This window comes from Colletotrichum jinshuiense, chromosome 5, assembly GCF_051148585.1.
Source record: "Colletotrichum jinshuiense chromosome 5, complete sequence".
Lineage (NCBI taxonomy): Eukaryota > Fungi > Ascomycota > Sordariomycetes > Glomerellales > Glomerellaceae > Colletotrichum > Colletotrichum jinshuiense.
This window is the reverse complement of record NC_139312.1, coordinates 1,301,667-1,325,037: the sequence shown is the minus strand read 5'-3', so window position 1 is coordinate 1,325,037 and position 23,371 is coordinate 1,301,667. Positions and strand designations below refer to the sequence as shown.

At 56.7% G+C, this 23,371-nt stretch overlaps 6 protein-coding genes across 6 annotated transcripts; 3 read left to right on the top strand and 3 right to left on the bottom strand.

Moving 5' to 3' along the window:
* Positions 1 to 42: 42 nt before the first annotated feature.
* EsH8_V_000357 (uncharacterized protein) lies at positions 43 to 1,358 on the bottom strand (the record flags this gene model as incomplete). The annotated part of the gene is made up of 2 exons (XM_083272873.1): positions 43 to 1,117; positions 1,189 to 1,358. The coding sequence occupies 2 exons, from the start codon at positions 1,356 to 1,358 to the stop codon at positions 43 to 45; spliced, it is 1,245 nt and encodes a 414-aa protein (XP_083125588.1).
* Positions 1,359 to 1,893: 535 nt separating this feature from the next.
* EsH8_V_000356 (P-loop containing nucleoside triphosphate hydrolase protein) lies at positions 1,894 to 4,899 on the top strand (the record flags this gene model as incomplete). The annotated part of the gene is made up of 1 exon (XM_083272872.1): positions 1,894 to 4,899. The coding sequence occupies one exon, from the start codon at positions 1,894 to 1,896 to the stop codon at positions 4,897 to 4,899; it is 3,006 nt and encodes a 1,001-aa protein (XP_083125587.1).
* Positions 4,900 to 5,945: 1,046 nt separating this feature from the next.
* EsH8_V_000355 (uncharacterized protein) lies at positions 5,946 to 7,064 on the bottom strand (the record flags this gene model as incomplete). Its single annotated transcript, XM_083272871.1, has 1 exon — positions 5,946 to 7,064. The coding sequence occupies one exon, from the start codon at positions 7,062 to 7,064 to the stop codon at positions 5,946 to 5,948; it is 1,119 nt and encodes a 372-aa protein (XP_083125586.1).
* Positions 7,065 to 10,675: 3,611 nt separating this feature from the next.
* Positions 10,676 to 11,326, top strand: EsH8_V_000354 (mitochondrial 54S ribosomal mL58 domain-containing protein; the record flags this gene model as incomplete). The annotated part of the gene is made up of 1 exon (XM_083272870.1): positions 10,676 to 11,326. The coding sequence occupies one exon, from the start codon at positions 10,676 to 10,678 to the stop codon at positions 11,324 to 11,326; it is 651 nt and encodes a 216-aa protein (XP_083125585.1).
* Positions 11,327 to 12,075: 749 nt separating this feature from the next.
* EsH8_V_000353 (uncharacterized protein) lies at positions 12,076 to 13,613 on the bottom strand (the record flags this gene model as incomplete). The annotated part of the gene is made up of 4 exons (XM_083272869.1): positions 12,076 to 12,553; positions 12,621 to 12,853; positions 13,006 to 13,297; positions 13,369 to 13,613. 4 exons carry the CDS (start codon positions 13,611 to 13,613, stop codon positions 12,076 to 12,078), a joined length of 1,248 nt encoding a protein of 415 aa, XP_083125584.1.
* Positions 13,614 to 19,764: 6,151 nt separating this feature from the next.
* Positions 19,765 to 22,281, top strand: EsH8_V_000352 (uncharacterized protein; the record flags this gene model as incomplete). The annotated part of the gene is made up of 1 exon (XM_083272868.1): positions 19,765 to 22,281. One exon carries the CDS (start codon positions 19,765 to 19,767, stop codon positions 22,279 to 22,281), a length of 2,517 nt encoding a protein of 838 aa, XP_083125583.1.
* Positions 22,282 to 23,371: the final 1,090 nt, after the last annotated feature.

The following is a 23,371-nucleotide window of genomic DNA, read 5'->3' as shown; positions in this document are numbered from 1 at the left end:
TGGCCGTCTAATTTCTATCACACACATCGTCTACTTGTTTCATCATAATTCGTCGTGCACGGCGGGCTTCTCTGGGCGCCCGCTGTCCTTGTGCAGGTCGACGCCCACCTTGCCCCTCCACTTCTGGAAGACGCTCCAAAACTCCTTTTCCATGCCGGACTCCATCTGGTCCGGCAAAACCACCACGTAGTCAACAAACAGGTTGCCAAACTCGGTCTTGTGGTACACGCTGTCGCCGTCCTCGTGGTAGACGGGCATGCCCTCGCCCTTGACGGTCTCGATGTGGCCCGGCTGCACGACCTGCCCCCTGTCGCGGCTCAGGCGCACGACGTGGCCGTCCAGGTGCGTCAGGTTGCGCGTCCAGTCTCCCATCCACGCCTCGCGGAGCGACAGAACCTCGGTCCAGTACAGGTCGTCGCCCTTGCGGCGGAAGAAAGTGCCGTCGACGTGGTTCGGGTTGTCCTGGCCCAGCTCGGGCTCCTTCTCGGAGAGCGTCACGACGAGGTTGCCAGCGACGTAGTCGGGGCTGGCGTCCGCCTCGTTCTCGTACACGATCTGGCTGTCCCTGCTGGCTCCCTTGGCGACCGTCAGCTGCACGGTGGTTGGCTTCCTCACAACGCGGGCGCCGCCGCAGGTGTGGCACTTGTGCTTGATGCTCTGTCCCCGTCCACCGCAGGCGTCGCACTGCATCTGCACCTGCTGGAACATGCCGGGCGCGAGCTGGTGCTTCACGATCCTCACACCCCTGCCGCCGCACACGCCGCAGGTATCGACAGTACCGTCCGCGGAGCCCGTGCCGTCGCAGTCCTCGCAGATGTGCTGCTTGTCCCACTGGAACTCGGTGTTGATGCCGTTGTAGAAGTCGCGGAGAGAGATGCCGATGCGGACGTTGACGTCCTGGCCGCGGCGCTGACCGTGGCCGCCGAAGTGGCCGCCGCCGCCGAAGAAGCGGGAGAAGACATCGAAGGGGTCGTGGCGGTGGCCGCCACCGTTCTGCTGCTGCTGCTTGAGGCCCTCGTGGCCGTACTGGTCGTAGATCTTGCGGCTTTCGGGATCGATGAGGGCTTCGTAGGCTTCAGAGACTTCAACAAACTTGTCCTTTGCTGTTTCGTCGCCACTGTTTGGGGTTTGTTAGCTTCATGCGACACTGTGAACATGTTGGGAGAAAGGGTAGAGGGGGCCGCATACGGGTTCTTATCGGGGTGGTATTTCTTGCTTAGTTTGCGGTAGGCAGACTTGATCTCACGATCCGAGGCAGACTTGCTGATGCCAAGAAGGTTGTAGTAGTCCTCGGCGCAAAGCGCCAGCTGGACGAGGCATAAGAGCAGCAGCACAAGTGCTGCCCCTCGGAGGTACATGTTGCCCCCCTTTCGTGTAAATCGGGTCTGGGGATTTATGGAAAAAGTTACAGATAAAAAATAAATGGCGAGTTAAGTGTTCTCGTGGCGAGACCTCACCAATGGTCCCAAGTCCTGAATGAGTGACTGAAAAGGGGACGGACTTGTCGTGTGAGAAATTGGTGAACAAGAGAAGATAAGTTTTGGTGTAGAGATATCGACAAAGAGTAGGCGCAACGGAGCCACTACTCTCTCCCAAAATGTAAAGTTCCAACGTGTTAAGAAGAGAGCTAGGAGATCCGATAAGACATGTTATCTGAGCATGGTGATTGGCGGGTGGCTTCTTTGCGACTTTCGCCCCACTGCAGATAATGTGGAGCACGGGAAGTTCAGATGGATGCACACAGACACGCCAGGCACGTCAACCGGCCGAAGTTCAACGTTCATGACTTGATCCCGCCAGACAGTGGCTGTTGTCGATACTTGCCTGCAACCCCTCGCGACACATTCACTGCACTTCGATACAGGCATCTATACCCACCCACTTTTGCCGGCCATGGCGTCAAAGAAGTACGCCTTCCTCCCTATGGAGGATGATGAAGTTGGCCCTACCAAGGTGGTCAAGGACAAGAAGAAGCACAAGTCGCGCCACCGCGAACGCTCGCGCGAAAGAGAAAGGGATCGCGACCGCAGCGAAAGAGCCCCCAGACGCCGATCGCGCTCCAGATCACCAGCTCGACCTTCAAAACAGTACCGAAAGAAGGATACCGACAACGACGACAGGTGGGCGGATGAGGAACCGCCATCAGAACTCGATGAGGCCGAAGAGAACGATGAACCCGAGTTCAAAGAGTCCGCCTCGAAACGCGTCAAGCTCAGCCACGATGACCGAGAACGAGACGGGGACCTGTCCGACGGCGCCCGGGAGGAGCTGGAGCGCCAGCGCGACATCGAAGAGCGCGAGGCGTTTGCGAAGCGGTTGAGGGAGAAGGACGACAAGAAATCCAAGGGCGGATCGGAGAGCAGACGAGCGCCTGAGGTGGATCGCAAGGCCAACATGGAGGACCTGCGCATGAAGAGTCGACAGATGTACCTCGGAAAGCGAGAGGCTGAGAAGCTTGCTCTGCTGCGCAAACAGGTCGTCGAGGAAACGGCCGAGCTCCGGAGCGGCGTCAGGTTATCGGAGCGGGAGAAGGCCGAGTTCGCCAAGAACCGCGAGATTCTGCGGTTGGCGGAGGAGCGCCTCAAGATTGACGACCACCAGGACGGGTACTATATACCAGAGGATTATATCACGGAGAAGGGCAAAATCGATAAAAAGAGAAAGGAAGATGCCATGTACAAGAGGTACGTGGAGAAGGACGAGTACGGGCAAGAGAAGTTCGTCACGGAGCATGAGGAGTGGGAAAGGGAACAGGCCACCAAAGCCCAGGCGCAGATTCAACGGGCGGAGAGAGAGAACGACGACTACGCATATGTCATGGATGAGGAGCAGTACATCAAGTGGAATTTGGGGTCGAGTCTACCTGGCGAGGGCAAGTTGACCAAAGAGCAGCAATTCTTGGCAGCACAGATCGAAGCCGCCGAGAAGAAACAGCTCTCTATCCAGGAGACCAGGAAGAGTTTACCCATCTACGCATACCGAGACGACTTTCTCGCAGCGATGGAAAAGTATCAGATTCTCGTCATTGTTGGAGAGACGGGTTCCGGAAAGACGACGCAGTTACCGCAGTACCTGCATGAGGCGGGGTTCACCAAAAACGGCCTGAAGGTCGGCTGTACGCAACCGCGTCGTGTGGCTGCGATGAGTGTTGCTGCGCGTGTGGCGGATGAGGTGGGAGTCAAGGTTGGACAAGAAGTCGGTTACTCGATCCGTTTCGAGGACAACACCAGCGACAAGACGGTTCTGAAGTACATGACTGACGGCATGTTGCTGAGAGAGTTCATGACGGAGCCCGATCTTGCTGGTTATTCCGCCATCATGATTGACGAGGCTCACGAAAGAACCGTTCACACGGATATTCTGCTTGCACTGGTCAAGGACTTGGCGAGGGAGCGCCCCGATCTGAAACTGCTCATCTCATCCGCGACAATGAACGCTGAAAAGTTCGCCGCCTACTTCGACGATGCCCCTATTTACAATATTCCAGGCCGAAGGTACCCGGTCGACATTTACTATACGCCTGCGCCCGAGGCCAACTACCTGGCAGCGGCCATCACCACAGTCTTTCAGATTCATACAACACAAGGAAAGGGCGATATCCTCGTGTTCTTAACAGGTCAAGACGAGATCGATGCCGCCGAACAACAAATCGCCGACACTGCGAAGAAGCTGGGAAGCCGTGTCAAAGAGCTGGTCATTTGCCCAATCTATGCCAATTTGCCGTCCGAGCTCCAAGCCAAGATCTTCGAACCCACACCGGAAGGTGCTCGCAAGGTTGTCCTGGCCACCAACATTGCCGAGACAAGTTTGACCATCGACGGCATCGTCTATGTCATCGACCCCGGCTTTGTCAAGGAAAACGTCTACAACCCGGCCACCGGCATGTCGAACCTCGTCGTTACGCCGTGCTCAAGAGCATCAGCAAACCAGAGAAGTGGTCGCGCTGGTCGTGTTGGACCCGGAAAGTGCTTCCGATTGTACACCAAGTTCGCCTACATGAACGAGATGGACGAGTCACCCATGCCTGAAATTCAGCGGACAAATCTAAATGGCGTTGTACTCCAGCTCAAATCCCTCGGCATCAACGAACTACTCGATTTCGAGTTCATGGACCCTCCACCCACCGAATCTCTCATCGGCGCCCTGAACCAGCTCTTTGCCCTCCAAGCCCTGAACCACAAGGGCGAACTGACCAAGATGGGCCGCCAGATGGCCGAGTTTCCCACCGATCCCATGCTCGCCAAGGCTGTCCTTGCCGCCGACAAGGAGGGCTGCGTCGAGGAGGTCCTCTCTATCGTCTCCATGCTCAGCGAAGCATCGGCCCTTTTCTTCCGCCCCAAGGACAAGAAGATCCACGCCGACAGCGCCCGCGCCCGCTTCACCATCAAGGAAGGCGGCGACCACCTCACGCTCCTCAACATCTGGAACCAGTGGGTTGACAGCGACTTCTCGCCGATCTGGTCCCGCGAGAACTTCCTCCAGCAGCGCTCGCTCACCCGCGCCCGCGATGTGCGCGACCAACTCACGAAGCTCTGCGAGCGCGTCGAGGTCAGCCCCTCGAGCTGCGGCTCGAGCAACTTGCCGCCCATCAAGCGCGCCCTCACTGCCGGCTTCTTCCCCAACGCGGCGCGCCTGCAGCGCAGCGGTGACAGCTACCGCACCGTTAAGAAGAACGCCACCGTCTACGTCCACCCCAGTTCGGTCCTCATGGGCGTCGACCCGCCCATCAAGATGCTCGTCTACTTTGAGCTCGTGCAGACGACCAAGGAGTACATGCGCAGCTGCATGCCCATCGAGGCGAAGTGGCTGGCGGAGCTTGCGCCGCACTTCTACAAGCAGAAAGACATGGAGGGGATGGATGAGAAGAAGCTGCCAAAGTCTAGGAATTACGACCGGTAGAGACGGGGTTCGCCATGGCCGGCGGCGACGGCGCAAGGGACGGGTGGAAAAGCAAAGGAATGGGAATCGGTAAAAATTGAATAATTGACGAATTGATGTAAAACAATAAATTGCCCCGCGCCACGCCCCCCCCTCCCCGTGATCCATTGTCCGCGCTCATTCGTGTCTCGGAGTTTAAATCTACGCCTCAGTATTTCGCTCACATACTGAAAATATCGAGGCCATTACCTCTTGTGTCGACCCCAGTTGGATCAAATTGGGAGTTCTGTAGGTATGGAGGGACGACGGCTAGGCCTGTCGCCGGGGGTATACGGGGATGGCATCGCCGCTCGCGGCGCCAGAACGTGATATTTGGCGCCAAGATGAAATGAGCTCTTGCCATCCCGGCACGTAAGACGCTGCTAGCCCAAATGACTATCCCGGACCCAATCCCGCCCCTAGAGACCGTGCCAGAACGGGTCAAGTGAGAGCATCTAGCGCGGCATACATCCCACGTGCTGCAGAACCATGTCACTTCACGCTTCCGACGGGGGGGTTGAAGGGGGAGGAATTTGGGCATCTTGAATCCGAACCGTTCACGTTTCGCGTCGAGGTTTGCCTCGGACCACTTCCCGTCCCGAATCACAATCTTTGATTTCCATTTGCCTAGAAGTAACAGAAGTAGCAGATCCAAGCCCAACCGCTCGGAATAGAACATATTCCCACCTCCCCCCTCCCTCTTCCAAACACAAACAAAAAGGAAGGTAAAGCCCGCTACGCCAGCCACACTCATCAGCAAGACGTTTATATTTCTTGGCCTAACTCCAATACGACCTTTGGGAAAAGAAGAAAAAGAAAATAAAAACAAAGGACAACGGGTGTCCTCCCTAATCCATGAGATGGCCTCAAGTGATTACTGCTCGGCCGAAAGGCGTCCGAGAAAGAAAGGAATAGAATTGTTCGTGTTGTGAACAACGCGCGAAAGAATTTCCCACTTTGGTATCAATGGTTCTCCGTTTGCCTCCGACTCCGTACCGATAAATTGTTTTACGTTGCTGGTCGTCTTTTTAACGTGACGGTCCTTCAATCGGGCTTATGGGCAGACTGCGGCCACCGCTCAGATCCGTGCTTCCCGTGCGCTTCAGCGCCTGCGACATCGTCTCAATGTTGAGCTCGCCGCTCATGTTGAGATTGTAATGGGACGAGATGGGGCTGCCCAAGGATTTCCGGCCGGGGGACATTTCAAACCCCTTCACTGAGGCGGGGTTGCTCGTCGGCGGCGAGGTGCCCGGGCCCTGAGACGACACTGGTGATCGAATCGGCGAGGGTGAGCGGGCATTAATGGACGAGAGCGATGTCAGTCCGGCGACATGGATCGAATCTCGGGACCCCGCCGCGCCAGCATGGCCACTGTGCTCGGCCTGCACGACGTCGGCGAAGGAAATAAAACTCAGTCTGCGAACGTCGGTATTGTCGAGCGAGTTAAAGTTCGAGGCGTCATCGCGGTCGGCAAACGCACGGAGCTCATCGGTCCAAGAAGCGGACATGGAGTCGGGCAGGTGGGGTGTTCCATTTGCGCCGGTCACTGCGGCCCCGGCGGGCTGATGCTGGGCATGGGTGACGATCTCGACGCTGTCCGGGTCAAGATGGTCGTCTGTAATGGCTTCCGAAGATGCATCCAGGACTGGTGGGATATGGTTCTCCGTCTGAATGTGGGACGGAATCGCCGACGATTGAGGATTGATTGACATGTTGTCGACGTCTCTCTCGAAAATCTGGGAGCCCGCCGGGGAGGGCACTCGCGGAGAGCTGGACATGCCGCGGGCTGGCGACGAGGGATGCACGGACGGGTGGTCGTCGGCGTAGGGCGATGCGGGAGATCGAGCAGACACTCTGGAGGCGTCTCTTGACAAGGTGGGGTTGCTGGTGACGGTCGATGCGGGCTTGCCCGACAAAGATGATTTATTTGAGGCGTCCGAATCTTCCTTCTTCTTGCCGAATCCAAACAATCCTCGCACCTTGTTCTTCACATCCTTCTTGGTGCCGTCCGTCTCTGGCTCGTGGTGGCTGGAAGCGCGGGGTGTCGCATCGCCGCCTAGCCTATCGACGCCGACATGGGCGGCAACGGCGGGGTTCTGTGCAGCGGTTTGGCCGGCCGTGGCGGGCATTGCCTCTGCTAGACTCATCGTGATACTGGGCGTTCAAGTGGGGGTTGGTGTTGGTGTTGGTGTTGCAAAATCGTGCAGATTGGTCTGGGTAATAGCACGGTAGTTATCTGGCAAAACGACCAAGGGTTAATGGAATTCCTCGAAGCAGGAGCCCTGGCGTTGACGTTATATGTTGCAAGCAAGGGGAGGAGGAACGAGGTCTGGGAAAACAGGTGGTGGGGGGACAATAGATTGGGTTGGTGACCTGTGACCCTGACGTCGATGGCCGCGATTCGCCCTTATTGGGTCACTGCAAGGGAAGGGAAAGTGGAAGGGGGTGCAACCGCGTTGATTGTCACAGGAAGGTCGGCAAGAAAAGCATCAGCAGCAATGCCGATGGCAACCCCAGCAGGAAACCATACGTTTAACATGGGGGGGACAGGGTGGGATGGATATTATCGAGATGTACATACCGGAAGGGTTAAAAAAAAAAAAGGCGCCCGACCTGAGGGGGAAGGGCCGAGAATGGGGTGTGGCCTGCAACGGGGACAGCTCCCCTGCGTGCAGACTTGGAATTGGAAGGGGACTAGCCGACGGGAGAGAATGGAATGATTTACACGAAGGCGTCTCTTTTGCTGGTTTGGACAAGTCAGGTGTCACTCTCCGTCTGCCGCCGGTCTTGGTCTTTTTCTGGCCGCCGCCGAACTGTTTCTTGCCGCTGCAATGTAGCGTTTTTCGCAAATTCGCGCTCGATGGAGGTCCCTGATTAACAAGGACTGGAGACCGTGTGACGCAACTGTCGAGACTACGGGCAACCAGATTGGCGCGCCCACCCCTGCTGCAGGAGCCTTGTGGTGTCGGGTGCCGGTGTGCTGATCTGTAAGAGGGAACAGCCCTGGGCTGCTGTGCCTTGTTGTTGGACAGCTAGCTGGCTGGGTCGGGTTGATGATGGTGGAGAGTGCCCTCTTCCAGGCTGGACGGGTGGATGTAGATGAGATGCGTCAAAGGTCACGGGCTCCGTTGGGCTCTTCAGCAAGACGGTGAGGCGGGAATGTTACGTGTTTGTATACAGGATAACTAATAGCAGACAGGGGGAAGGTCAAAGATGTGTGAGAGAGAGAGAGGCATTCGGAAACGATGGGGACCGGAAGGAAGGGGAAAGGGAGGGGGACATGAGTGAGCTATTAGTCCTGTCAGGAGCTTGCCGTCGTCAGCAGTTTTTTTTTGTCCCCCCCTTCCACCCGACTTCGCAGATGTTCCTTTTGCTCATGCCAATACTAATGCTGCCACTAATGCCATCAGTCACCCGTCAACAACGCTCTGACAGCTCCTAAAGGGGGGCCGTCACGTCGTCGCCCCGTATCTGTTATGTTGTTTAGAGTTCGTGCATTGACGTGTTGCGCGAAGGAGTGACATGCCCGCCATCACAAACAGCCACTTCTGCCACAGTAACCGAACTCTGTGAGATACGATACCGACCCTGCACTCGTACTCGTGCCGCCTATCCCCCGGATACCCGTCCAATGTATCCGAATCCTAAACCACTAGACTCGTGGACGCAATTCCATCGTCTCGTGGCGCAGGCACACCGTCATGTCCTTCGGGGTTTTATGCGCAACGACCTTGTAGATTATCCTCCGTTAGTCTCCTTGTTGACCTCCGCTGCCTCCGATGCTCGCTCGTCTGGCGTCAGGGGCATCGATCGCCTACTTAGGCTTACTACGAACTCTGTTCCTCGTCAGGCGTTGTGCAAGGCGTGATACACTGCGTGTTGCTTCCTCTCACACATACAACAATGATGGATGGATATGCGGGGAAGCGAGGGCAACGCTTTGGCAGCTCGCTCTGGCGTGTACCGAGTCCAGATGGCGCGTGGACTGATTGTCCGGGTGTTCGTCCACTGCAATCTGTTTGCAACACGTACCCTCGTTGTTTCCTTTTCTCTCATACACGTTGCTCGTTTGCGAGTCTTCTATTTGTCCCTTTCCGTGGAAGCTCATTTCCTCTTCCAAGCCTGATCCAGCTTTCCTGCTGTCTTGCCTCTTGTGGTGGACCCCTACCTTTGCAACCCAGCACCGAGATTCAATGTCTTAGACCAAATGCCCCGACTCCTACTTCGTCGGGCTTCTTCCTGGACTGCAACCACTCATCAGCCAATCCGGTGCCGCCAGCCGTTTCCGTTGGGTCGGTGACTGGTAAAAGTTGCTCCATCCTGGAAAGAAGGGCTATTGACTCGCGCATCTCTTGAGCAACCAGTGGGTTCACTTGTACCTGTGCCAGCGTCACACTGGCCATTTCCTCCCCGAATTCCCTTGGACGACCCGGACACAATGTGGCCGTCGAAAACCCCCCGTCCGAAGTCAACTACAAACTTCTCTCCATGTCCTAAGCCGGGGGGCATTAGATGGAGCATGACCGAATAAACGACGCAGAGGGGTACCCCTTGTCCAGACGAATAAAGCCGCGAACACAAGCAAGAACAACCACATCTTGGCTCTGCCAGTATCAACTCTGTCTTCCCTGTTTTTGTCTTCTCCTTCCTAGATCCTTTCCTCACTCCCACCCCCTCCTCCTCGTCAGCCTCGGGCCCGGCCCTTTTGCATGTCCCCGCGGGTCTCCATGCGCCTGAAAAAAACAACAGCGCCTCTTGTGATTGCCCAAGAAATGGCGGTAAAATGACGGACCCTCCGCATCCTACATGCCTTAGTGTACTAACCGCCCCAGAGGGACCCTCTAGCGATGGCAAGGCGGGAATCCCTGCGTCAATCGGACTTCCCGCCTTGTGTTGGGCCCCTCGGCTGGGCCTTACACGCACGTCACATTCTACTACCGCATGAACAATACCAATGCGTAGAATCGCGACAGAACTTCCAACAGCTTCCTTCCGTTGAGAATTTTAGTTTTTCGAAAGCCACCGAAGCCCAGATGGTCTATTTTGGGATACCACAATACTGGCGCGACGGAGATTCCTCCCAGGGATAGAAGCCCAACGAAAGAAGAAACCAGTCGTCACGCCGCCGTTACAGATGCTTCGGCGGTTTGAAACGAAGCTCATTTGTTTGGTCTTTTAACCTTTGGTGAAGCAACCGCCAGAGATGATCAGGGGGTTGCGGGGAATGATTGACTGCGCAGACGTCACTAACACTTCGTTGGCAGAATAGCCAAGGCAACCTTGGTCAGAGCCCCACAATCTCGGACCATGCCGCCGCCTTGCATCGGTCATGAACCAGACCCCGTGCTATGTCATGTGACTGCGAGAATGAACTTGAGACACGTTACCTAATCATGATATCTTCTGCCTTGAATGTCAGGCATGATGCTTGAGCCTTACCTAAGCGAACGCTCCTCCCTTTCGGGACAGCTCGCTCCACAGCCTTACCTAAGCCAAATTTCAACGCTCTCGAAAAACTTCAGATCATCACCTCAGGGTCCCGTCAAGAGCACGCCGAGCTCCCCCCATAGCACGCGACAAGCCAATCGTTCCACCCACGATCAAATCCCACACCACCGTCGCCTCCCTCGATCTCCCTCCGAAGCGACGCTGGCCGTGCTGTCAACTCCTCTTCAATTAGTCAATTGGATCATCCCGAGCTCCTGATTCCGACCTCGAAGACCGACACGTCTCGGCAACCCAGCACACACGACCAAAGATGGAGGCCAGGACATTAACCAGACCGGCGACCACGCTGGCAACCCTCCTCCGCCAGCAGACCGCCGTCACCGTTTCCGCCGTCCCTCGCCGCGGTCATAAGACAACCTCCCGCACAAAGCGCGCCCTCAACCTCCCTCCTCACCCCGACTTCCTCCCCTCGACCCCGGCCGTCGGCGACACAATCATCTTCAACCCTCCCTCGGCCGCGCCATCAGTCTACCACACTCCCTTCAAGTTCCTGCCCCCCACCGACCCCCGCCGCAGAGCAAACCTCTCCTCCCTCTTCGCCAGCTCGGCGGCAGCAACATCACAGACGACGTCCTCTTCGTCGGCGGCAAGGCCCCTCCCCCCGGCCCTCAACGTCCCCTCCCGCGGCTCCAACCCGCGCTACCACCTCTCCCGCGACGACGTGGCCGAGATCCGCCGCCTCCGCGCCGAGGACCCGGCTCGCTGGAGCGTCACCGCCCTCGCGCGCAAGTTCGACTGCTCCGAGACCTTCATCACCATCTGCACGCCCGCGCCCCGCGACCACAAGGAGCGCCTGGACCGCAAGCTCGAGGCCGTCAAGGGACGCTGGGGTTCCATCCGCACCAAGGCCCGCGAGGACCGCACCCGCCGCAAGGAGATGCTCTTCCGGGGCGAGCTGTAAACGAGAGACGCTGCGACATGCCACAGGGGCTCGGCTTAGGGACCTCGTGGGAACGGCCGCTGTATGTGAAGGAGACCGTCGGGAGGGGAACGCTGATGCACGCAATCACGTCGGAGGAGTGGCTCTCTGTACCAAAAAAATGGGACGAAAAAGGGGTGTTGATGTATGGCAATTACATTCTCTGTATCATCAAATCGTAAGGGGCTCCGAAAAGAATTTCAAAAGGGACCGGGAGAGACTGTAGGATAGAGGCAAGGAAATCTGCGGGTTGCGACGCAGAGACCGAAACCCCCCAACCATCGTCTGTACAATGAGTAAAATCCATAGAAACTCGTGTATAATTTTTTTTTCATCATACCTACTTTCGCCAGCATGTGCGCCTCTCTCTTTATGCCCGAGCTTTGTGTGAGACTCTGGAGGTGCGCTTCACAGGTAGCTTCTAGTTACGAATACCGTCAACTGCGGATGCCCTCTGCCTTTTCGGTTCTACTTTCCTACGACGCTCCTACCCAAGTGGTGCGTGTTGTGCCACTGTCGTGTCCCATTTCCTCCTTTTTTGTTCCCCTTTTGACTCGACCACAGCATTCATCCGACTCTGTGCCCTATATGGTTCCCATCCCAGAGCCGAGCCCCTAGATGCCGCAACATGGCGGCATCTACAAAAAGAAACCCCTAACTATCATGAAACTAGAAAGTCATTAAAACATTATGGCAGAAAGCCAATGGAAAAAAAAGAAAAACTCCAGCTGTCATAGCTGGCGCATCTTGACGCCCGCCTTTTCTAAGTCGGCTTCTCCAGGAACCACCCTGTAGCACCAGCCGCACCAGCTCCTCCTGGTGCCCTTGACCTCTCTCCCGAGGATGTTGTGGTGGCTCTTCTCGTCGTCCCACTCGGGCACGCATGCGCCAACCTTCACCATCCGGACGAGTTTGGTCTTGACCACGCCCCCGATGCCCTCGATCTCGTGCCTCTCATACCCGGGCCCAAGCTGGGGGCTCGGCGTGCGCTCGTAACGCACCGTGTCGAGGTGCACCTGGTCCGTGGCCGTCCACAGGTTCGCGCCGCTCACAGCCGCATCCTCGGCGTCGCAGTCCGTCTCATTCTCGCGCTCCTTGGCGCCGACGCAGATGCTCTCGCGGCCACAGATGACGCCGCGATCGCCCTCGCCGATGCCCGTTCCCAGGCCGCCGAGGACTTCGCCGTAATGGGCACGCCACTTCCAAATACTGGAGATATAGCTTCGTCAGTAACCGGATAACTGATACCAGGCATCGGATCTGGGAGAGTACATACCGCTGGTAGTCGTGATCGGCCCCGCGCATGCTCCGCCCGCAGGGCTGGCATAGCCAAACGCCGTCAATGTCACACCTGCAGATCTCCCTTCGCACCTCGTCGTCGACGAGAGACGTCTCCGGATCCAAGGCGGGGTTTACGAGCAACGCGATGGGAGCCTTGGTGCATGCCTTGCACAGCCTGCGGTGGCGCTCGCGGAGAGCGATCTGGGCGGGCGGCTTGATGGCGCAGTTCTGTTCGCAGCGTTAGCTATCAACTGTACTTGGTGACTTCGTTTCCTCCCCGGCCATTGCTTCACATTCCTTGGTCTCCCTCTTCACACCGGGAGGGGAGCCCTTCTCGGGGAGAGAGCCAAGGATATGCGGCATGACATAGGACGGCATACCCTGCACACAACGGTCCCGCACCTCCGGCACTCCGTCACCAGGTCCCGGGCGCAGCTGCCGCTCTTGCCGTTGTAGTTCCTGCCGTCTTCCATATAATACCAGTTGGTAGCCCTCGCGCGGAAGCGGAAGGTGGACTCTGAGTCGACGGGGGCGTCCTCGTTGGAACAGTGCAGTGTAGAAGAGAGGAGGATGGAGCGGTACTGCAGCAGGCCTCGGCGGACCTGGCGCGAGGTGCGGGCTAGGCTGTCGAGGGTGTTGAGGTCGATATGTTCGGCAATGGCCATGACAATGCTGCAAGAAGGCACGGTATCAGCAAAACCGGCACGCTTGGAGACGCGAGGCTGACGGTCGAGGAAGCTTACGGATAACAGCCAAAGGCCCCAGTAGCGACACTCTGAAATGTCGGTGTCGGCTCCGATAAGGGAGCTGGAGCTGTTGCTGCCGACAGGGCCGCAGCGCTCGTTGGCTTCTCAAGCTCATGGTCGACTTCACGAGTGCTCGGTGCCAATGCGTCGGTCGCGGCGGCAGCGGCAGCGGCCAGGCGGCGAGCCTCGAGAACGTGAAGGGGCTCCATGTCGTCCTCTTCGAGATCAACGAAGACGGCCATGTTGGGCGGGCGTCTGCACGATCAGGGGACCTTTTTGATTGATTGGGACGAACAAGCAATGCTCGAGCTTGCGTTGCCGCCGATCCTCTCTCGGTTCCTGAGACCCGAGCCGAGCTGAGCTGTCGTGATGGATGGGCGGGGTGGGGTTCGAGATGCCCCCGATGCCGCAGCTTCTCGTTCCTGACTGGGGGGCAGAAGATGACGCAAGGTAGATCTTGGAGGATCTGTGGGGTTGCGAATGGGGGAAGGAGAAGAATAAATGGAGAGTAACGAATTGCCGGAGGCACAATACTACAAAACAAGAATCCCAACTCTCGAGTCCATCGCAAGTCGGTGATGTTGAGCAGATCGCGCCAGGATGGTAGGTGATGGAAGGACGGTGTATCGTCCTGCCAGGGGTGGGAGGGGAGAGTGAGATAGCCGGGGAGGCCCAGAGTAGATCAGATCAGCTTGAAAGGGGCAGCCTAATCGCTGGAGCGGCCAGTAAGGCACAAAACCTTAGGGGAAGGACAACTCAGCTAGGCCAGCGTGATACGCGAGCCGGATACCATACGACCAACCGCAGTTCGAGTACCATCGCGGTGTGATACCGAAGAAAAGATACAAACGTCGCACAACCTGCACATGCATTGCATTGGGGGATGGGTGACATGCAGCTCTTAGTTCATAGCTCACTAGCGCCGTCCGTTTGAGCGCGCCCTGTGGCCCGCGTGGGCTCTGGTCACCGGGGAGTGGAGGGGGCACGCTCCAGCGCTCCCAACGCCCTGTGCCTAGACTTGTTGGGCAGAGCGCACACACTGTGCCCGTTGAAGGTTGCGTGCTCTGCCTTAGCGGTGGGGGGCCCCCCGAAATCCGGAGACGGAACACCCCACACTAAGTCTTCGACCGCCGAGCCGTCTTCGGCGATGATGCAACGTCCATTTCTTTTAGCTAATATTCCCGATAACCCGAGAGGAATGGTCTACGCGATGCAGTTATTCGATTCAATTAGGAAACGAGTCCTTTTTTTATATCCCTTTTTCTCCGTCTGGGGGTAACTCTATTTTGACTTTTCAGGAGATCTATCCTATCAACTCACAGGCGTCGGACCCGGCCCGGTCCCCTGACTCCGATCGTACTACGGAGCTCGGCGCCGAAGCGCTGCACCGGCCCGGTGTGCTCTTTGACCAGCGACCGCACAACCGTCCATCCTCACCCACGATTTAAAGATTGAAAACAAGCATTGCCAAGTATCATCGGCAAATCCGTATATGTGTAGCTTCTTTTCACAATCACTCAGCTCGGATTTCGTCAAATACGGAAGGCGTTAGCAGATCGGAGGTAACTGGGGCGTATAAATATATCTCAACACCCATCTACATTCTGCACACCTAGATGGTTCCAGCACGACTTAACTCATTTCTCAGCCAGAAACTTCAAGTTGGCAATTTTCCATCTGAAAAACATTAATTGCCAGTTCTCAAGGTGGAAGTGATACCTTTGCAGATGACCTTGTGCTAACACCATGTTATCAGTCAACGGAATGCCTCACGACAGCCTCGATGAAGCTTTGACTGATTCTACAAGAGCTGATAGTTTGCAATGAATTATGAACTTCAAATAAAGATGCCAGTTGTTCTACGGTACATGAAGCATGTGTGCGACATGATGCACTGAAATAGCTAAACCTAGCGGTGTTTTCATCGCAAGCCGAAGCTTGTGATTTTGGTTGCTCCAAGAGAGCAAAGCACCAAAGCATGTCCACAGTCCAAGTAAGCAGCGTAAACATCGTAGTTTTAGCTGGATTCATTGGCGGCATCCCCTTGATTCCTTACATTCCGTCTCCGGGACAAGCTAGGGTCCACACTTGGCCATGCCTGGCGAAGTTCTGGGCACCGAATTAGCGTCACGTCTATGACTGTCTCATCGCCGAGAATTATAAATATTAACTATTCTCATTTGTGGGTATTCAAACCATGCCCTTATAGCCTCGTTGCTTTGAGCCAGAGGGCCCGCGTGCATGTGTAATTAGGTATTCCTTGAACGGCGTCTGTGTTGAGATCTGACACGTTGGAGGACATCTCTTGCAACAAGCACTTGTTTCGCGACCTTCAAAGTGAACTGATTTGGAGTGATTCAACTTTCCTGGGCTCGCCCCTAATGAGCCCCCAGACTCCTGTCGACCATGACAGGCACCTGTGTTTGAGGTTGGAACCCCCCTTGGCTGCACTCCGACAGCTTCAGGTATGAGAAAAGAAGTTGGAGGCGTCTCGTTTCAGATGGGGAGCTCGTCCGAACTTCATAGTAAAGGCTCGGTGAAACCCCCCAGCTTGCTTTTTTTGCCAAGATACTGTAAGACAATGAAGCAGACCAAGTAACGGTAGACTTTACGCATTGGTCGGAGGCATGCCAGTGGCGGAGATCAACCGTTGCTGTGAGGCCTAGATCCAGATATCAGACCTCGAAACGTGACAAATTCACCTACTTCGGAAACATCGTAAGCTTCTGGACTGGTAAAGGAGCATGTTCCTCAGGCCGAAGTCGATGTGGTTCTTCAACGCTTCGACCATACCAGAGCAATGGATTCTTTTGAAGCCAACTTAAGAAAATGACTACTCAATGAATATCTGCTTGTTCAGTGATCGGCCTGCTCAATGTTATTCTGAGCTCTGTTAATCATATCGGTTGGGAATTTTCACTGTTGGAAGTATTAAGAGTATCGGTGCTCCATGAGAGATGTTCCATATGGAGACAAATACTTATCGTACAGGCCCGTTAGAAAAATATGTTACAGATGAACCCAGTGGATGATACAACTCGAGACAGGTCCGGCACTAAATAATGTGCCGGATCCGTCGGGAACCATCTACTCTACTCAACACTTGACGTCGATTTGGCGCGTCTGCTTCGACAGATGTCACAGCCTGGGCTGACGTGGAGAGTGGAACGACGGGAATAGATGGAACCAGGCTGTGCTCCAGGCTGTGCTCCTCAAGAAACCCCCTCATCCAGACAATAAGTGCGGGAGTTCTAGGCTTGATCGCCGGAGGGCACAACAGCATCACCCCGGCTCCGACTTTCATGCCGTACGTGACGCCACTGTTAGGTCCCCGATGATCAGCGGCGAAGAGGCTGCACCCCTGAAGCAAGGCGTAACTAGTCGACAGGGCTGATCACTAGACGTCGGTTTCGTGGTCTAGACACGTCTGATGCTGCTATGTCTAACAGTGGCGGTCGCATGAAGTTGGAGCTAGGTGTACCGCCCGTTTCCAAACAGCACGAGACGTCATGAGGGACCTTCGAGGCGGTGTTCCGCTAAGCCATGGCTAAGCCTGCCATCTGAACCAGACTATAACTCACTATGACTGTCAGATTCAGATTCAGGCGAAGGAGATGATTTCCAAAGTCTCGGTCTGGTCCATCCAGGCCAGGTGGCAGGCTTTCCTTGGAGACACATCAGCCTAGCGAGGTATTTGTGGCGCGCCTTGAGAGGCAGGAGGCCCGTTTCGTGGCGCTCGACTCATTGTCTAAGTGGTATTTGGCATCTTCAATCTCCAATCACTTTGGTGATTGACGAGCACCTTGCTGGCGGCCAATCCGGACGGCGTGGTCAGAGGCGACGACCCACAAGTGCATCGTCACCAAGGATCACTGGTCGTCGTCTCCTCAAGAAACACAGCGATTCATCATCGACCCGCCCGTGCTAAAAGGCCAAGAAAACGGATTCGTAGTCCACATCGCCGAGGCCGAAAAGAGTCGCTATCGCGAGTGAAGTGCTTGCCATTCTGGGATGATGCTACAAGGGCAGTCTCACCCAAAGTCTTCTGTGCCCCTATGCAATTTTAAACAATTAAGTGTTTAAACAAGGGAAGAACATGGAAACCGAGGGGCGGGGCAGCCTGCGATCTCCAGCATGGGTCGCACAAGCCAGGCCTTATTCACCGTTGACATGTCGGGGATCGGCGAGCGCACCACGGTGATCAGCAGAAGCGACGGCGGAGGAAGAACCGTGCAGGAGTGCATTGAAGGTTGTCGTGAAGAATCTCCGAGCAATAGCATGAACGGAGGCAAGGGGGACAGGTCTGAGAGCTATAGCAGATGCGACTCTATTCTGCTATCCAGCTGTCGGCATATGCAAACATGGAGATTGTCATTATGTCACCGGGTAGTCCTGAGAGGGAGGGGAAGGGGAAGGGCCAGTGGTGCAAAGCCCACAGTCGTCCCAATTCTGCACGAGGAGCGACTCCTGCAATTAGCCTTCGTGAAACTAGGGCAGGGGTGCAAGGTCCAGGGCGTCGGACGACATGACATCAGATGGACAAGCCGGGTGTATGGGTGGGGTGTAGTTCGTGAGGATGTGCGCTGTCAACGGCCAGAGCGACCACGTGATCTGGGGGTTTCGGTGCAAAAAGCGAGCTGGAGGGAGGGAAACACTGCAAAGCAGACCGGAACGGTGGGGTCTGTCCAGAGTCCAGAAGCTTTCTGCAGGGTGGGACACGACAAAAAGGAGAGTTGGGACGAGGCTGAGCTTCCCCTTTGGAAGATCAGCTGAAACAGGAACAGCCAGGGCAAGGGGGACAACCATGTTTGGGATGAAGACGGTCCAGGAGAAGTCGCTGGCATCTTCAAACGGCCAAGTGGGGCCTGTCCGCGGCCTTATATAAGCAGGATTGGAGAGATCCCCCTTCCCGATTGGCTGTAAATCTCCGGTGACCACGGCCGCGACGTCCGATTGATCCTCAACCCCCCGCGAAAATCATGCGCATCCCTCCCGGTAGCATCCCGGCTCCATCTCGTTCAACGTCCCCCTTCTTCTGGGCACTCAAAGTGAACCTCGACTCCTCCACCAACTTGCCCCTGAGCCTCCATTCAACATCTCCCGCCCCTGGTCGGCTCCCTGAACCACACTGGCAGAGTCTTTCTTCGAGCTTGTTGCTATTGGACCAAACATCGGACGTCAAGCGGTTCCCCCCTGGATCCCGGGCAAAGAAGTCTTTGCTTCTGCACCACTCTCTGAATCCGTCTCTTTCCCTTCCATCTTATCCACTGTTTCTTTCTACTCAAGCAGGGGTGTTCTTGCCTAATTCAGATGGTCAAGAATTCGAGATAGCCTCGTTTGTGTGGGCCTTCAACATGACTCCGGGAAAAAGGGAGGGCGGCAGGACAGAGACGGCTGCAGATCACGGAAACACCACGGGAGCATCGTTCCAAACATGCAATAGCACTTTGCTGCAATGACACGACGAAGTCGTCTTCGTCGTTGGTTGAGCATTCAGACTTGCCGATACTGTTGCATTCTTGCACAGACGACAGCATCCACTCGTCTTGCCATCTTCCCATAAACTCACTTATTGGGGGCTCCGCTCCCTCATCACCGCTTCCGTAAAGGAGACGCGCACTTAGCTAAGGCGTGATATATGCCCTGCTCTCGGCCGACGCATCCCCTTACGCTCTCACCTCCGTCCAGAGCCCACAGACCTTGACGCCTAACCCCCCCGACATCCACACCGTGACCCCCGTCATCCCAGTGACGGGAGGGGGGGGGGGCATGTCCTTCACGTCGGCCATTCGGGGGACAGGTGATGGACGCCAGCTTGATGGTGATCCCCCAGGGCGAGTACACTACCTACTCCGTTCGCGCCCCCCGACAGACTCCCTCCACTCCCTCCACCTGCCCCTCTCTTGGAATCGTAAACACCAGACGACGGATAAGCTCATCCCCCTACCCTGGCCCCGCCGTGAGCCCGCTCTGAGGCCGAACGTCTCGCGATGGCTAACCCGAAGCGATGGCGAAGCCGTACTACTGCGGGCTAGTCGGTTTGCTCAGGAGGCGTAGCCGATCTATTGAGGCGAAGCGCTCTGGCCCAGAAGCCTCCTTTGCCTTGGAGGGGCGACTGCTTTAAAGCTGAACTTGTTTCCCTTCTCTGGCCGGTCCTGTTCTTGCTTCACCAGCCTCATTGCTCTGCATTCTTTGGCGCCTTCTTTGCCATTTTCTTTCTTTTCGCTTCTCTTTCTGAGCTTCCTGTCATTCACTTCTCGGTGCTAGTCGCCCATCTCCCTTGAAGGGCCTTGCTTCTGTCCATTCCTTGACCAAACGATCCAAACGATACCCAACTTCCGCACTTAGCAACCCGCTATCACTACGACATCAGCTACGTCACGATCCTTCGCCATGTTGCTCAAACCAGCTGTTCTCGTTTGCCTTCTCGCCGAGCTTGGTCTCGCGCGCCAGGCCAAGCGACAAGACAACGTTGTCCCCTCCCCCGTGTTCTCGAGCATCAGCATCCCCCCGCGTCTCTCGACGGGCACTGGTGCCGCAGCTCCCATCTCAGGTGGCCCGACTGGCATCTTCCTCAACACTACGATCCCGGCCACCAGCCTCCAGGTCTCGACCTTGACTGAGGTCGCCACTGTCACATCCACTCTGTCTAACAATGTCACCACCACCGAAGTCATTACTACGGAGCGAACTGTGACCGCTGCCCCTGTCGCCCCCGTCATCCAGCAACCCCAGATCATCATCATCTCCCAGATCACATTCTTCACCTTCATCTCTGCTCTCGGTGGCGCTCCTCCTGCCGTCCAGCAGGGCGACCAGGGCGGCTTCGTCGTTGGCGGTCAGCAGTTCGGACAGTTCCAGTCGGCCTGCAACGCAGCTTGCGGCATGCAGTTCACCCAGTGCCAGAGCATCGCCGGACAGAACTTCCAGATCTCCCAGTGCCAGACCCAGCTTATTGCCTGCCAGAACGCTGCGAAGACGGCCACTGTGACGGTTTCTGTCCCGGTTACCGTCACACAGACTGTTCTGCTACCCAACGGTCCCATCTCTGACGCCGGCGGTGTTCCTTCTGGCATCGCTGAGGAGGGTGGCTCCATTCTCACCACAACCACTTTGCCCCCTGGTGCTGGTGCTACTGTCGGAACCGGCGGTGTTGGTTTCGTCTCTGTCACTGCCACTCCCGGAGCGCCCCCTTCGGAGACTGCCGCTCCCGTGACCGAGGTCTTGACCTCGACCCTCCCGGCCAACCCTGACCAGCCCAACGCCACCCCTCAGGTTAGCGTCATCACGGTTACTCGCCAGCCCGGCTCGCAGCCTTCTCAGCCCGCCAACGGCCCTGGTGCGTCCGAGCAGGCCGGCTCTGTTGTTACCTCTGCCGTTGTTTCGACTCTTCCTGCTCTGAGCGAAGGAGGTGCCCCTATTGTTTCGACCATCTATGTCACCAGGACTGCTGATGTCCCTGCGGCTTCTGAGGCCGTCAGCTCTGTGGACGCTGTTGCCAGCTCTGCTGTCGTTACCACCCTTCCTGCCCAGAGCGAAGGAGGCACCCCTATTGTCTCAACGATCTTTGTCACTGCCCAGCCCCCTGCCCCCTCCAACCAGCCTGGTGTGTCTGAGCAGGTCGGCTCTGTCGTTACCTCTGCTGTCGTTTCAACTCTCCCCGCTCTGAGTGAAGGAGGAGCACCAGTGGTTTCCACTATCTACATCACCAAGACCGCTGATGTCCCTGCGGCTTCTCAGGCCGTCAGCTCTGTGGATGCTGTTGCCAGCTCTGCTGTCGTTACCACCCTTCCTGCTCAGAGCGAAGGAGGTGCCCCTGTTGTGTCGACGATCTTTGTCACTGCCCAGCCCCCTGCTCCCTCCAATCAGCCTGGTGTGTCTGAGCAGGTTGGCTCTGTTGTTACCTCTGCCGTCGTGTCGACTCTTCCTGCTCTGAGCGAAGGAGGTGCCCCTATCGTTTCGACCATCTATGTCACCAGGACCGCTGATGTCCCTGCGGCTTCTCAGGTCGTGAGCTCTGTTGATGCCGTTGCCAGCTCTGCCATTGTCACTACTCTGCCCGCTCAGAGTGAAGGAGGAGCCCCTATTGTGTCCACGATCTTTGTCACTGCTCAGCCCCCGGCTCCCTCCAACCAGCCTGGTGTGTCTGAGCAGGTCGGCTCCGTTGTCACCTCTGAGGTCCTTACCACCCTCTCCGCTACGGCCCCGGGTGCCTCGGCGGTAGTCTCGACCATCTACGTCACCAAGACTGCTGAGGTTCCTGCCCCCTCCCGCCCTGCCCAACCCCACAGGCCCGACGGCCCCAAGACCTCCGTCGTCACCATGACTCTGTCTCCTGCCTCTGGCAGCCCTGTCGTCTCCCTCGTCACAGTCACCATCTCTGCCCCCGTCGGCACCGGCACTGCACCGGCGCAGACCGAGGTTGTCACCTCCGCCCTGACCAGCACGCTCTCCGCGGGCAATGGCCAGCCTGGCAGGGTAACCACAATCTACGTCACCGCCCAGCCTCCCGCGCCCACCTCCGCCCCTGCCCCCCCTCGTGTCATCACTGTTACCGTCGGCAGCCTCACCGGCGTCGTCACCGTCTCTGATGCCCAGGAGTCCGCATCCGCCACCACCGTCGCCTCTGCTCTGCCCAGCGCCGTCGTCGGCGGCGGTAGCGGCAGCGGTAGCGGTAGCGGCAGCGTCGGCGGAGAGGCCGGCGGCTCCTGCCCTTCTGCCGTTACGGTCACCGTGACCCAGAGCGCGTGCCCCACCGCCCCCGTCACCTCGGTCCTGACCCAGACTGTGTCCGTCGTCCCCACGGCCGCCGCCGTCCGGGAGAAGCGCGCCGAGGCCGCTGAGCGCGAGGGCAAGCGTGAGGCCGCCCACCACCCCCGCCGCCACGGCCGCGCCTCCGGCTTCTGGTGAGCCAGGGCAAGAACGCAGCAGACGGAAGAACAAGAGGCGCGAAGAAACGCCCGCCTCGGTCTTTCCTTCTCACTCTTTGCTCTGCACTGAAAAAAAACAACAACATGGGATATCAGCAAAGAACATAAAAAAAAAGATGACATCGACAAAAAATCGACCAAAAAAATAGAGTTGCGACATAACGGGTTCTGCATATGATTCGGACGAGATCGATGGCTCCCGGGCAGACAGCTGTGCTGAGACCTGACCGGAGCAGCGGGAACGAACTTGAAATGTTTTGGGAGAAAAAGGAAACGGTTTGGAGCATTGTTCAATTTGGGGGTTTGTTTTGTCTTTCTTCTTGCATTGTATATGTTTTATCCGTTCCACAGGTAGATAGGGCCAGGTCCCAACAACAGTCGATATCCCACGTATGTCAGACAGGATGCCAGAATAGCCATGTCCCAACCTCGCCGTGCTGTGACCCGAATGTTTGCATATATTCCCCTCCAAAACCGGTGGATCCATCCTTTATTACTCATCTGAATCACCTTCAATAGGGTCGCCGTCATAGTCGGGCAAACCCCGGATGTCGGCGCGGCCATCCTTGGCCTTATTTTTACTCGACTTCTTCGGTCTGCCTCTCTTCCCAGGCTTTTCATGAACACTGAGCGGCAAAATTGGCCTTGGGTCTTGAGGTAATGAGCTAGCAAGTCGGCCGACGAACGTCTTCGGCCGGGCAAAGTGGAAGCTTGGGCCGGAAATGTCGCCCGCCTCTGAGTCGGGCGGATGGGCTATTGTTGACTCCAAGTCCGTCATTGGCGTTGAGACTACATCTGAGGTGGTAGACTCCTAATCTACCTGGGCGATAATGGAGTCAGATACATCTGTTGGGACGGGACGTGCCGTGCCTGTGTGATTATCTGTGTATGTGTGCGACTTGGGTACGGAAAGTGTAACTTGTGTATGGCCGATATGAGATTCGGGAGAGTGTCTTGAAGAGGAATGGGTGGCATCTCTCACTTTCTCAATGTCAGCTGTCCCGCAGGTTGCAACGGTTCCTGTGTCGTGGCCGAGATTGTGCGGTCCCAGGTCCTGCCAGTAAGTGTCA